This window comes from Carettochelys insculpta, chromosome 1, assembly GCF_033958435.1.
Source record: "Carettochelys insculpta isolate YL-2023 chromosome 1, ASM3395843v1, whole genome shotgun sequence".
Taxonomy (NCBI): Eukaryota; Metazoa; Chordata; order Testudines; family Carettochelyidae; genus Carettochelys; species Carettochelys insculpta.
This window is the reverse complement of record NC_134137.1, coordinates 162,230,748-162,244,658: the sequence shown is the minus strand read 5'-3', so window position 1 is coordinate 162,244,658 and position 13,911 is coordinate 162,230,748. Positions and strand designations below refer to the sequence as shown.

Sequence of the window (13,911 nt, the reverse complement as noted above, 5' to 3'; positions counted from 1 at the left end):
TGTTTGGAATACACCTAATAAAGTTGTTGTTAAACATTCCCTTCTCTTTAACAAAGAAGATTTGACTGGAGCAGTGGTTCTCAGACACCAGTAGATGTACCTTGGGGTGCAAGCAAGGAGCATGAAGCAGTATGTCAACTTATCTTCATCTTTGCTAGTTGTACAACAGGCTGCATAAAAAGGGTATCAAAGTCAGCAAAACCTGCATTTCATACTGATAAAATGAGAAAGGAAACAATTTTTCATTTAGTGTGCTGTGAAACTTCAATATGTTTGTCTGTTTTTTTAGGCAAGTATTTTTATAATGGGCTAAAAATTCCGCTTTTGCAAGACAAAGCAGACATCTGAAAGGACTGCAATAGTTTAGTCCAGGGATTCTCAGCCTTTCCAGAGGATATTAATATATAGGCAGGAAAGAAACAAAGTGTGTTCAGGCATGCTTTTTGCGAACATGCTGAGCGGTTTAAATGAGAGCCAAAGGTGCAATCTTGAACAAGTTAAACTAAAAGGAATTGCCTTTCCGCATTTATAAGACATTCTTTTTAAAAACTCCACATTCAAAAGATGGCATCAATTATTATGTGTAAGCTTTCTGGCTACGTCTACACTAGAGAGCTACTTCGAAGTAGCATATTTTGAAGCAGTGATATCGAAATACACTACTTCAATGCATAGTGTCTACATACCAGGGCTGGTGTCGTCAACATTCAACATTGAAGTAGTGACGTGGTACGTCAAAGGGGCCTCCTCGGACACGGAAGTGGAGCATCTACACAGCAAAAAGCCCACAGATGGGGTCACAGGGTGTACTAGCCCTTCTAGGGCAACAACTAGCCACTCCTTCAAAGAGCCCTTCCTAAACATACTCGGCCTGAACAGCACGAGTCCTATGGTGGTGCCCTCCCTGGGGGCAGAAGTGGACACCTCACACTATGGGGCCCTCCTGTCCCCCCGCCAACCACCACCAGGTGCTCCACCGGCTCTGGAGCCACCCCACCAGCTCACAGGTGCCATGTCCCCTCCTCACAGGTGGTCCGTGCACTTAACTCCCTGCTGCTCCAGAAGGTTGTCCAAGTCAGGGACCTGGATGTGGCCATCATGGGTTTGCTGCCATGGGGTTCCCTAATTGCTTCGGGGTCCTTGATGGGACTCACATCCCTATCCATGCCTCAGATCACAGAGGTGAATGCACTGTAAACAGGAAGGGCTACCACTTGGTGGTCCTGCAGGCCATGGTGGACAGCACCTGGCAGCACCCACAACACCCACATGTTCCGCAACTCAGGCCTGTACCCCTGGCTGGAGGCAGGGACCTATCTCCCTCTGGGGGACACCTCCATGCCCATCTGCCTCATGGCAGATGCGGCATATCTCCTCCAGCCCTGGCTCGTGTGCCCCTATACAGGCCGTCTCAATGCCATCCAGGAGCACAACAATGCCTGGCTGAACGAGGCCTGGCAGGTGGTTGAGCAGGCCTTCGAGTGCCTCAAGAGCTACTGGCACTGCCTCCTGGGCTACCTGGACATTGGCCTTCCCAATATCCCCCAGGTTTTGGGCACATGCTGCATGATCCACAATCTTGTGGCGGACAAGGGGGTGGCCTTCATGCAGGGGTGGGCAGCTGAGGCCGGAATGGGCTAATTGTAGCCAGCTGCCGCCAAGCCTACCAGGAGGGGGTCTGAGTTCAGAAGGCCCTGTGGCAATATTTCTACAGGGGGCCCCAGTGAGCACTGACCCAGCCACCCCGGAAGGCCTCTGGAACACTGCCTCCACCACCCCCACACGTCACACAAGGGGTTTGGGAAAAATAAAACTGTGAATTAATGGTAACTATTAACTGGTCGACTATGATTTCAGCACAACAATCATTGCAACTATATACATGGGGGGGGGAGAACTGTACACATGGGGGGGCACATGGACAGGCCGGCTGTCGGTCCATCATTCAGAGGTTGGGGTGGATAGGCATGACCCCTTCTGGCTCTGGGTCTCAGTCCCCCGCCCTTGTCCAGGGTCCCCTGTGAGGCTGGCTGGGAGCCGAGAGAATGGGGAGGTACGGCCGGGGCAGGTCCTTGGCCTTGCCATTGGCCCAAGTGGGTTCCTGCCCCGGAGGGGCTGGTAGGTGGGACAGCAGGTGGGACAGCGGGGGGAGGGGGTGACAGCCAGGCCACCAGCTCCTCAAAGGAGGCTCCTTGAATTGTAACCACCACTCCATGATGTCTGCCTGGCGCTGGAGGCTGGCAGCCACTTCTGGGTCCATGCCAGTTCTCCCCTGGCTTCACAGGGGGGCCATCCTGGTGCCGATGGTGCCCCCAGGTGGTTGTGATCCAGGGTTCCAGGGAGCTGTCCAGGACAACAGATGGCGCCATGCTGTCCTGGCCCTTGGATGGTGTGGCTGCAGAAACAGGGGGGAAGAGAGAGGGAGGCCATGAGTACTGAGCCTTGGCATGTGGCCCATACCCCCATTCTCCCGTGGGCATCAGGTCCCCATTCTCTGACCCCCGTTCTTGCATGCAGTGTTCCTGTGGGTGGCTCCTTTGCATGGTCCGCCCTCCACCCCTCCTTCCGGGGGCTGGGCAAGGCGCTGTCCGCAAGTGCGGGTGCTGACGGGCACTGGCAGCCATGCCACCATCCTGGCACCATGGTTTGCCCAGGCCCTGGTGAGCTGGGGTGTGTGTGCCCTGTGGGGAATGTACCTGAGGGTATGCACCTCCACTGCCATGGTTGGGGGAGGCCTGTCGGGCAAAGCCATTCCTGACTCCAGCTCCATGTCCTGCTGGGGCTGCTGGACTGCAGTGTCAAGGACGGCTGGGGAGGGGAGAGGAGGTATCCCGGGGGCCCATGATGGCCCTGAGCTCCCGGTAATAGGGTCAAAGAGTGGGGGCAACTCCCGGTCAGCTGCCTGAGTCCTGTGCCCGGGTGTAGCCCTGCCACAGCTCCTTGACCTTGCTACTGATGTGGTTAAGAGTGCAGTCAGCTGGGTGAATGCATCCGCTTTCCACTGCTTCCTCCCCATTATGTGGAGCACCTCCTCCTCAGCCCAGAGCCTCAGCAGGTCACAGAGGTTGGAGTCAGTCCAGGAGAGGCCCCACTTCCAGCCCCACCAGCTGGAGGCTTGGAAGCCCTGAGATGGGCCAGAGGGAGAGCCTTGGGGATGCTCGGGGGCGGGGCGGGGGGGCGCTGGCTGGCTGTCATCAGCTTGCTCTGAGCCAAGCAGGAGCACCACATGGCACAGATCCTTCCTGCACAGTCTCAGCTTCCTGCTATGGGCTTCCAGGTCCATGTGGCTTAAAGAGCTGCTGGGCCTGAGATCATAGAGCCCCACAGGGGCTGAATAGCACGTCTCTGTGTCCCAGCTGATTGCCGCCATGGCAGACCCCACTATTTTGAAGTAGCAGGTGTGGATCATCTACCCACGTCCTACTTCAGAGAGCAGAGGGGCAGGGAGGTGGAAAGTCAAGAGTTAGATTAAGCCAAATATGCCAAAGATCCCCTATAATGTCCCAGAAAATTTGCATCCCAGTTCAAACCACGTGTTAATGTGTCAAATTTGAATATGAAAGAGAGTTCAGCAATTTCTCTTTCCAAAGCAGACTTAAAATTCTTCTTCAATAAGATGCAAATTCTTAAGTCATTAACAGAATGGCCCATTCCATTAAAATGTAGTCTAACTGGTTGGTGGATCAGGAATGTTTTGATGTCCGTTTTGTGCCCAATAACTCTTTGTCTGAGAGAGTTTGAAGTCTGTGCAATATACAAAGCATCTGGGCGTTGTTGGCACGTGATGGGATATATGATGTTAGTTGAGGAACATGAGAATGGGCCTGTGATTCTGTGAATAACCTGGTTAGGTCCAGTGATGGTATTGCCAGAATAGATATGTGGACAAAGCTGGCAATGGGCTTTGTTGCAAGGAAAAGTCCCAGGACTGTTACTTGACTGCTTTTTTGTTCTGAAATACAAAGGTCGCCTTTGCTTCCTCTTTAACGAAATATCTCTGAAACCTTTTTGACTGTTAGTAGTTTATTTGTCACATATGGTATTTAATGAGTTGAAGACTATCTCAGAAGAGTCTGATGAATTATCTAAATGTCACAAGTGTTTATTCCACATGTGATTGTTTTTTCTCTGGGACTATAGTGTGACCCAATATCACACTGCAGTATTTTACACAGTTTCAATTGTTTGTTTAGACAATATATTAAAGATACTCCATTACCCAAACTCTGTCTGGCTGTTGAGCTCTGATGTAATAAGGCACACAGCATTAAAATATTTTCATTTTGGTTGATAATTTGTTCTTCATAAAACAAAATAACACTGGTTGAAAATTGTTTTCTAACAATGAAAAAAAAGGCTGACTTTTTGCAAAAAATTAAAAACCAAAATATTTTGGCCAAAAATATTTTAATGATATATGTCAGAAGTTATAGTTTGGGTGACTCATGTTTCCTTTCTCCTCTGTAGACAAGATCCCTGTTTGAACTATATCTCTCCTAGCCAGGGAGCCTGGCCCACAGAAGAAAATGGGAGTATAAAGCAATTTAACCACAATTCCCATGAGACACCATGACAACGTATTCAAATAAATATATTTTTATTTTCAATTGTTTGGTTTATGGACAAAGACATCTACCATAGAGAGAGGAGACATCCCACCCCACAAACATCATGTATTCAAAAACCCAATTTTCTGGGCGGAGGGGGAGGCTTAAAGGAAAACTTCTAACTCCCCTTACCCAAAAAGCCCTCAACACCTCCCATTTGGATAGTGCAAAGTTCAAAGCCTTCACATTCAATTTTAAATAATTTTCTTGCTCCCCACATTTATTAATTAAATGGATAAGCTATCCTTACTTTTTACCAGTGTGGTATGTATTTATGAGGGGTATGTCAGTTATATTTCATATGTATTTATCCTGAACCTTTTTGCAACCATTAGCATATTACAGTTTGTAGGTACCAACCCAAATGTAGTTAACGCTCTAAACTTCATTATGCAAACTTAAATATGCTCCAAATCTTGGCTTGCACAAATTATGTAACTTGTGTAATTACTCCTCGCCTGGTCCTCCTGGCCTTGGCTCATCCTGGATTCATCATCAGGTTGCACCTTCTCTCTTCAGGTGCTGTTTTTAATTTACACTGACTTCCCCTACTCCCTTCCTCACTCAAGCCTATTTTTCCCACCTTTACGCATTTTATGTCTTCTCCCCTGGGCTTGAGAAAAGGATGCTGGAAGGCTCTTCTTCCCCTTTTCTTAACCTTGGGGAATTCACAACCTTTCTTCCACGCTACAGGAGAGGCACTCCTGGGAGGATTTATACTATGTATGTTTGTAAGTGGGCATTGCTCTTCTCTAGACTTTCCATTCGAATCAACCCTGTCATGGGGGCTCTGCTGGCAATGTCCTTCATCAGATTGTGCTTTCTTCTTCAGACCATTCAGAGAGTTCTCATTCCAACAAGATACGGTGGCCTCTGGCTTTTAAATATAGCTGGGGAAGCCTTTGGGGAAAATACTAAAAGTTCTGTCTCTGTGCTAACATTACGCGCTACACATTTCTTATTAACAAAGCATAGCACAATTTTTTATCAAAGCTGTGCGTGTTTTGTGATAACATCTCTCTGCCACGTCATTGGAAATTTCTCTGTGTCCTTGTGGGCCAATCTGAGCTTAGCCAACTGTATTATCTGATGGCTTCCAGTGCCATCAAGAGCTGCCCTGGGCCCTGGGGAAAGGTTAGAAAGGGCCACTGGTGGAAGGGGCAGGGCCTAGGGCATTCAGCCCTGAGTGCCACCAAGACTGCAGCACCGGCCCCTACCTACGCTCCTTCCCAGATGTACACAGATGGAGCTGTGCTGCTGCGGCAATTCAAAACAGCCTGGAGCAACAGCCGCTGCTGCTACTTTGGAGGTGGTGGTGGTGGGAGCTCTGGGCCCTCTCAAAAACGTGGGCCTGGGAGCAACTACCCCCTTGGCCCCCCTTTCCCATTGACAGGTCTGATAGCTGCCAATTAGTATTCCTTTCAAAACTACATTTTCCCTAAATAAGGACACAGCTAATTCAGTTTCATATAACTAACATGAGGAAGTGAGGAGGTGTTTTGTGAGCAGCCAGGCATTTTACCAATGTTCCTCTTACATTCAAGGAAGTATAGCATAATCACTGATTACCACTTGTAATGAATCTTAAGATGAAAGATAACTTTGCAGAGTCCCGCACAGGACATCTCATTCAGAAGTGCTAGCTTGATTTGGCTTGGTATGAATGAAACATGAGAACTGTTTCTTTTTCAGCAACGTGACCCTGCTTTGTTATTGTTAACATCATTCCTGAGACAAAAAAGTGACATTTCTGGCTACATATTCATCAGGACCCATGCTACGTACCATACTGTACCCTAAGCAACAGTTATTTATTCTCTTTTGATAAACCAAGTTAATTAAAACTGAATATTTTTATGAGTTTCTGCTGAGAAATGTTGCTTAATATGTGCTTTAACATTTTAATAAATTTAAAATATCTTGAATAAGTTAAATTTGTTTTATTTTATTTTATTTTTTGCATTTGTATTTCACCAGTTGAAAAGATACAGAACCAGTGGGATGAAGTACAGGGACACCTTCAGAGCCGCAGGCAGCAGCTACATGAAATGCTAAAGGATTCAACACAGTGGTTGGAAGCCAAACAAGAAGCTGAGCAGGTTCTCAAACAGGCCAAAGTCAAGCTTGAATCATGGAAGGAGGTTTCTTACACTGTGGAAGCTCTGAAAAAGCAGAACACCGAACTTAAGGTTATTATTGAAGATAATTTGTATAAAAGATGAAAAATCAAAATACTGAAATATCTGAAAATACTTCTACTTGACGTGAGTAGTTGATTGATGAAAAAATACTTGCAGGATTGTGTAACTCAGGGCAAAACTTGCAGAAACAAACTGCATGTCTCCACAGCTCAGATACTCCCTTCACTACTGCTAATAATAAACATTCTAAAAGTGACATCACATAATTCCTCCCTTGACCCCTTTCCCACCACACACACACACACACACACACACACACACAATAAATCCTAATTAGCAGAAAGACCCAGAGCTGGGTGATATTGGAGAACTATTCTTTCACCTTGAAAGTAGACTTTCTCTTCTTCCTTCCCAAATTGTGGGTGGAGGCATGCCAGTACTGCACTGCTGGAAATTTTACACTCCTGCTAACTGGTTGTGGTTGTTTATTTGGGACAGTAGGGAAAATTCTTGGGTCTCTGATTTTTTTCATTTATTTTTAAGTCTTTTTAGCTTTATACTTATAGTGGTTCTAGTGGTGTTCCCCTAAATAAGAACTGTACAGAGGTACTACTAATATGTAACTTTCTGGTAAAAATAACAAGCTGTCCTGTAGCACCTTAGAGCCTAATAAATTTATTAGGTCATGAGCTTTTGTGGGTAATGCCAACTTCACAAAGGTCTTACCCATGAAAGCTCATGACCTAATTAATGTGTTAGTCTTTACAGGGTTGCTTGTAATCTTTGAAGCTACAGACTATCATGACTATCCCTCTGAGACCATTTCTGGTAAAAGTGTAGCACCCTGCACGTGCACACGCACACACACACCTTTTTAAACCAGGAGTGGAAACTGCTGGCTCACAGTCCCAATTCATCCTGCAGCTTGCCTGCATCTGGCCTCCGATGCTCAGGGCTTCCCCCCACCCCAGCCCCACAGTATCCATCCCACTGTGGGGTTGGGGGTATGGAGCCCTAAATGGGCCAGAATCAGGCAAGCTGAGGCTAGATCTGGCCCTCGGACTCTGTCACGGGGCACAGGAAGTGGTGTGTACCAGGGAAGGAGGAGTGGCAGAGGAAGTTCTGCATGGAGGTTTTATCTTGCCACCTTGGCCAAAATTTTGACCAATCAGAGCAGTGGAAGGTGGTGCCTGGAAGCAGTGGGGGGGGGTGCAGACTCATGTACATCCCAAGCTTGCTGCACACGTAAGCTGCACCCCCGTTGCTCAGACCCCACACTCCTACATGACTTCTGCACCCCCTCAAGTTAAGACCCACACCCTACTCCTGTGCCCTCCCTCCTACCCAAATCCCCATCCCCCCTTTGCTCCTTTCCCTCTCCCTCCCAGACCCCCCACCTTGACCTTCCCACCAGACCCTGTACGCACAGCCCACTCCTACATCCCTCTCCCACCCAGATCCCATCCCCAGACTTCTCCTGCACCCCCTCCTGGTAAGACTCCTGTGCACACACACCCAGCCAGCTCCTGTATTCCACTCCTGCCCAGATTTATTTTTTCTCACTTCTGTGGCCCCCCCACTTGATTTTTCTGGGGGTCAGTGGCCTCTGACCCAAAAAAAGGTTCTCCACCCCCATTTAAACTGTCTGCTATGCACATAAATAGAAGATTTTACTTTGCAGAAATGTCAGTCTAGCTATCAATAAGATGCATTGTTTTTAATTAGTCTCTCCCATTCTATACTTCTGAAACAGATACAAACACTGGCTTTTTAATTTGCTGCATGAAACTTAAGTACAGAGCCACCAGAAATCCTACATTTTCTTGTTTGTTTTAGGGCTAGGAACTGGTTAAGTTTTCTCATCTGAAATTCTGCCTTAACGGTCATTGCCTGAGAAGAATGATTTTTTATAAATAAAGGCAATCACTCACTAATGTATTAGAAGGAGTTAGAGATTATGTACGCCACTGTCATTCAGGAGAGAAGAGATACATTTGTCATTGTCTCTCTCTGGAGATAGAATGTTGGCTTCTGGCTTACCAAAAAAAAAAGAAGAAGAAACAAAAAGAAAATCCTCAAAGTGAGTTTCCTAACTGCAAAGATATGAGGGAGGGGAATTAGTTGACCAAATTAAGTGACCAAGTTCTTCTGTAACTTTTTTAACATTTTCACTTCAAATACAAAGTACACAGGTAACTGTGACTAATGGAAACACCTATCTTATAAAATGGAGTACCACATTTTTCATTTCTTAAATGCATAAAAAAGCACCTCCTTCTACTAGTCTCACCAGAATTATCATTATAAGAAGTTCAGATATCTTAACACAGAATGTAATTTTAAAATTTTGTTTTAGAGGACTCTGCCATTAGAAGATAAATCTTTAACTTGAATTGAAAATTACAAAATATATCTCTATGGCCGTGTCTACACTAGCCCCAAACTTCGAAATGGCCACGCAAATGGCCATTTCGAAGTTTACTAATGAATCACTGAAATGCATATTCAGCACTTCATTAGCATGCGGGCGGCCGCAGCACTTCGAAATTGACGTGCCTTTCCGCCACGTGGCTCATCCTGACAGGGCTCCTGTTCGAAAGGACCCCTCCTACTTCGAAGTCCCCTTATTCCCATGAGCTGATGGGAATAAGGGGACTTCGAAGTAGGCGGGGTCCTTTCGAAAAGGAGCTCCGTCAGGATGAGCCGCGCGGCGGCAAGCTGCATCAATTTCGAAGTGCTGCGGCCGCCCGCATGCTAATGAAGTGCTGAATGTGCATTTCAACGCTTCATTAGTAAACTTCGAAATGGCCATTTGCGTGGCCATTTCAAAGTTTGGGGCTAGTGTAGACGTAGCCTATCTGTGTGAATATGCCTGTATATAAATAGAACTAGATGGAAAAAAAATCCCATATTGCAATCATTTTTGATATTTTGGGTTCCTCTTTTCTAAATCAGGACAAAATCTGAGTCCTTTACATCTCTCTCCTACATGTAAAATTTCCAATCTTCCTCACTTCCCAAGAATTGCCCCATCGTGAAGACGCTGAGCTGGGTTGCAAGATACCCACATTCTAGCCCGGGCTTTGAATATTCAGTGGGATATTCTGGGTTGCTGCTGCTGCTGCTGTTGCTCTCTCTCTCTGTTGGGTTGCCCCCACCCCAGTTCTGGTCTGAAATTCCATCTTGGACTTAAGAAATTTTCAAGATGAAAGTTTTTCATCAACATTAGTGCATTACAACAAAAAGTTCTGGTTGTAGCTGCATATTCTGATGAAATATTTTTGTCAAAAACTTCATAACCAGCTCTGCATAGATGAGCTTAATGTATAGAATATTTAATAATCTCATCTGTTCCTTCAATAAAACCATAAAAAAAACTATCACTATTGATATTTGTGAATCTAAATCTGGATCTTTGAATAGCCCTGAAATTTGAAGCATTCAGTGTCCAGACTAACTAAATTTTGTATCTTGATCTCTTATCTACAAATGTTATAGTTTTTTTTTTTTTATGAAAACCTGTAACATCACCAACCCCATTGTAGGACTTTGCTTTACTCTGCGTTTTCCACATACTGATGTAATTGCCTGAGGCTATAAGGCCTCAGGCAGTGCCAGTCACCTTAGTTTACTCTCATTTGTTTGGTTTTTTTTGTGTCTTGCTTTCCACAAATGAAAAGAAGTTCACCTCTGGCTCAGAAAGGGTCATTCTATCTGCCCTCCCTCCTCTTGCAGCCTTTGGATGAGGAATATTTGTATGCTTTGTGATTCACACTGTGTCAAATCCTGCATAGAAGTGTCTCAGATGTGACAGCAACAGCTGTTTTGTGCTTGGCTGAGCTAAGTATACAAGAATTCAAAAGAAAACTGAAATCTTGTTTGAGCTCAGCTGATTTAGATTTCTTTTATAAAATTGCAACTGAATTGAAGGATCTAGAAAAAGAGCTGGTCTTCAAAATGGATATTTTGAAATCTGTGTCTTAACATGCATGTGTATTTTAATATCCTATGCTTGAGTGTTTCAAATATATACAAACTCTTGTGTTTGCCATTTTAATAGATTTATTGTTACTTATTCTGAGCAGCATCTAGACTTCAGCTTTGGTGCATTCACATACTGGGAGATAGGAAGCCAAGCCTGGGATTGCCCCATACTGCAGATCCATCCTGTCTAGGTCTATGAAGGCATGTGCTGTCAGGAAGCATGTGGCCAGCAAGAATTCACCTGGCTCAGCTGTCCCATTTCAAGGGTCTGATCCTGGCCGCATCTACACAGACAGCTTCTGTCAACAAAACAGGGTTTTTGTTGAAAAAGCTCACCGAGCGTCTATGCAGTTAAAGTACTCTGTTGAGTGTTTGTTGACAAAACTCAGCTGTTCAGCCAGCAGTTCATCCCTCTCCCTGATCAGCTACAGTGTCTCTGTTGACACTGTTTTGTCAGCACAGTGGCAGTGTAGACACATCTTGATATAGAGGACTTCTAGTTCCCTGGGCAGCCTTGTTTGCCAAGCTTCCAGTCAGCCATTCTGTTGAGAGAGAGCAGGGCTGTTTGGCTGCTTTCTTCCACAAAGAGGCTTGTGCTTTTATGTGTAGAAGTGATCTGTCAACAGAGGTACTACTGAGGTTTCTCTGTTGATGGTGACCTCCATTGAAAGGGGCTGCCTGTGTAGATGTAGCCCCAGAGTCCTCTGAAATCAATCGAAAGAGTCCCTTTAGCTTCAGTGAGCTTGGCTCTGACCTCTTTGTGGTGGCTGTTCCTACCCATGTCTACACTAGAAGCATCTGTTGACAGACATTACTGTCAACAAGGAAACCTCGACAGCGTACTGTCAAAGGATTACATCTAGACAACTTGCTCTGTCCACAGAGGACTGCTGGGCTAAGCTGCCTTCTGGTGCCAGAAAACAGAATGGCAGCTCTGCAAAGAGGGCTGTCCAGCAACTGGAAGCCCTCTTTGTTGACAGAAGTGTCTACACTGCACTTTTGTCAACAGTATTCTGTCCAGAGGTTTGTTATGCCTCAAATTTTTGAGGGATAATACTGCCAAGGAAAATGCAGAGTTCTGTCAATAAAATGCTTTAAGTGTGTGGAAGTTCCGTGAGTTATGTCAACAGAAGGCCCCTTCTGCCAACAAAACTTTGTAGTGTAGACCCAGCTAAGGGGCAAAAATAAAGTGCAGTGGGACATCACATGAATAAGTACATAGACATGAAGTAATATTGCTTTTACTATGCTAATTTAAATCCCAAATCTGTCTGGATTGTCTCAGCAATGGACATCCTTTTTGAATTTTAAGTTGCAAGACTTTACATTGTAATACTAAACAGGTATCCTATAGTTCCTAATTAAAAACCAGTCATATTTAAGACTTTGAAGTTGGTTCACAGTTAATTGTTTTCTGACTTCCTCACAGTGAATATCACTTCACAATGCCTGTAATTTTACGTTTAAAAATAGCATCCAAGGGACTGGGTTTAGGTGTGGGTGAATCCAGAGCATGGTAAACTGGCAATGGGAGTCTGCTTTGTCACTAGAATTCCAAAACTAAACATTCATATTAATTGTTCTGTGATGAATATAAGCTTTGGTAGCCTAACAGATTGAATTAATGAAGTATATGGAAGGCCAACTGTTGCACTCTCAGACAGTTTTAATTAAATAAGTATGAAGATGGGTTTTGTTTTCTCTTTAGAAAGTGGTTCCTTTCAATCAGGGTTGACTAGGAAGTACAAGGAATCTCAGACAGCTAATGTCCATATTCTGTCTGTGACATTGAAGGCAACTTAAAATCATGTGAAGATGATTCAAATATTAGAGAAGTGCTAGATAATGAAAAGGCCATATCAAGATGGCCATATCTACATAAGAAGCCTCTGTTGACAGAAGTTACCATGGGAAGGGATTTCCTAGCAAAACTTCTGTCAACAGACCGCATTTACACATAAATGCAAATCGAAAGAGCAATCTGTTCTGTCAGCAGAGACCAGCCAGACTGCCTGGCCCTCTCTCAACAACACAGCTGACCAGAAGCTCTGCAAACAGGGCTGCCCAGTGAACTGGAAGCCCTGTCTGTCAACAAAAGGGCCCCAAAGTGTCTACACAGCTGTTCTGTTGACAGAACACTGTCAAGAGAGGTGTTAAACTTGAATGGGGAAGGTATAATGCTGCCAGCAGATGTGCCATGTTTTGTTGACTGTCAACAAAGCACATTTGCTGTGTGGATCCTCTGCAGTTTTTTTTCCAGCAAAAGCCTGCTTTTGCTGGGAAAAGCTGCTTGTATATAACATGACCAACTGGTGGTGGGCTTTATATCACTGGCAATTTTTAAATCAGGACTGTATGTTTTAATAAATGATAAGTTGCCCATTCTGGACAATAGCCATTGATGGACCTATCCTCCATGATTTTATCTAGTTCTTTTTTGAACTCTGTTAGTCTTGCTCTTCCCGGCATCCTATGGCAAAGAGTTCCAAAGGTGTACTGTGCATTGTATGCCTGCTGCCTACTAATTTCATTTGGTGATCCTTAGTTCTTGTGTTTATGAGAAGAAATAAATAACTCTTCCTTTTTTACTTTCTCCACAACAGTCATGTTTTTTTTACACCTCAGTCATATTCCTCTTAGTTACCTCTTCTCCATGCTAAAAAGTCCCAGGACATGTCTACATTAGCCAAAAACTTCAAAATGGCCATGCAAATATCCATTTTGAAGTTTACTAATGAAGCGCTGAAATATATATTCAGCACCTCATTAGCATGTGGGCTGCTGCAGCACTTCGAAATTGACACGGCTCACCGCCGCGCAACTATGAGCAGATGGGAATAAGGGGACTTCGAAGTAGGCGGGGTCCTTTCGAAAAGGAGCCCCGTCTGGACAAGCCACACAGCGGCGAGCCACGTCAATGTCAAAGTGCCGCAGCTGCCCGCATGCTAATGAGGTGCTGAATATGTATTTCAGCACTTCATTAGTAAACTTCGAAATGGCCATTTGCATGGCTATTTCGAAGTTTTTGGCTAGTGTAGACATAGCCCCAGTCTCATTAATCTGTCCTCATACGGAAGCTTCCTCTAATGTTTTTGTTGCCTTTTTCTATAACTTTTCCAGTTGCAATATGTCTTTTTAGTGAACATGGTGAACACAGTATTCAAGATGTGGGCATAACA

At 45.0% G+C, this 13,911-nt stretch overlaps 1 protein-coding gene across 11 annotated transcripts in view; it reads left to right on the top strand.

The window, feature by feature from the left end:
* DMD (dystrophin) overlaps positions 1 to 13,911 on the top strand; it is a 2,199,436-nt gene that overhangs the window by 1,675,489 nt on the left and 510,036 nt on the right. For all 11 annotated transcript variants that reach the window (XM_074994601.1, XM_074994607.1, XM_074994584.1 and 8 more), the window contains one exon: positions 6,585 to 6,796. In XM_074994601.1, coding sequence (XP_074850702.1) covers positions 6,585 to 6,796 — 212 coding nt within the window. The remainder of the gene's footprint in view (positions 1 to 6,584; positions 6,797 to 13,911) is intronic.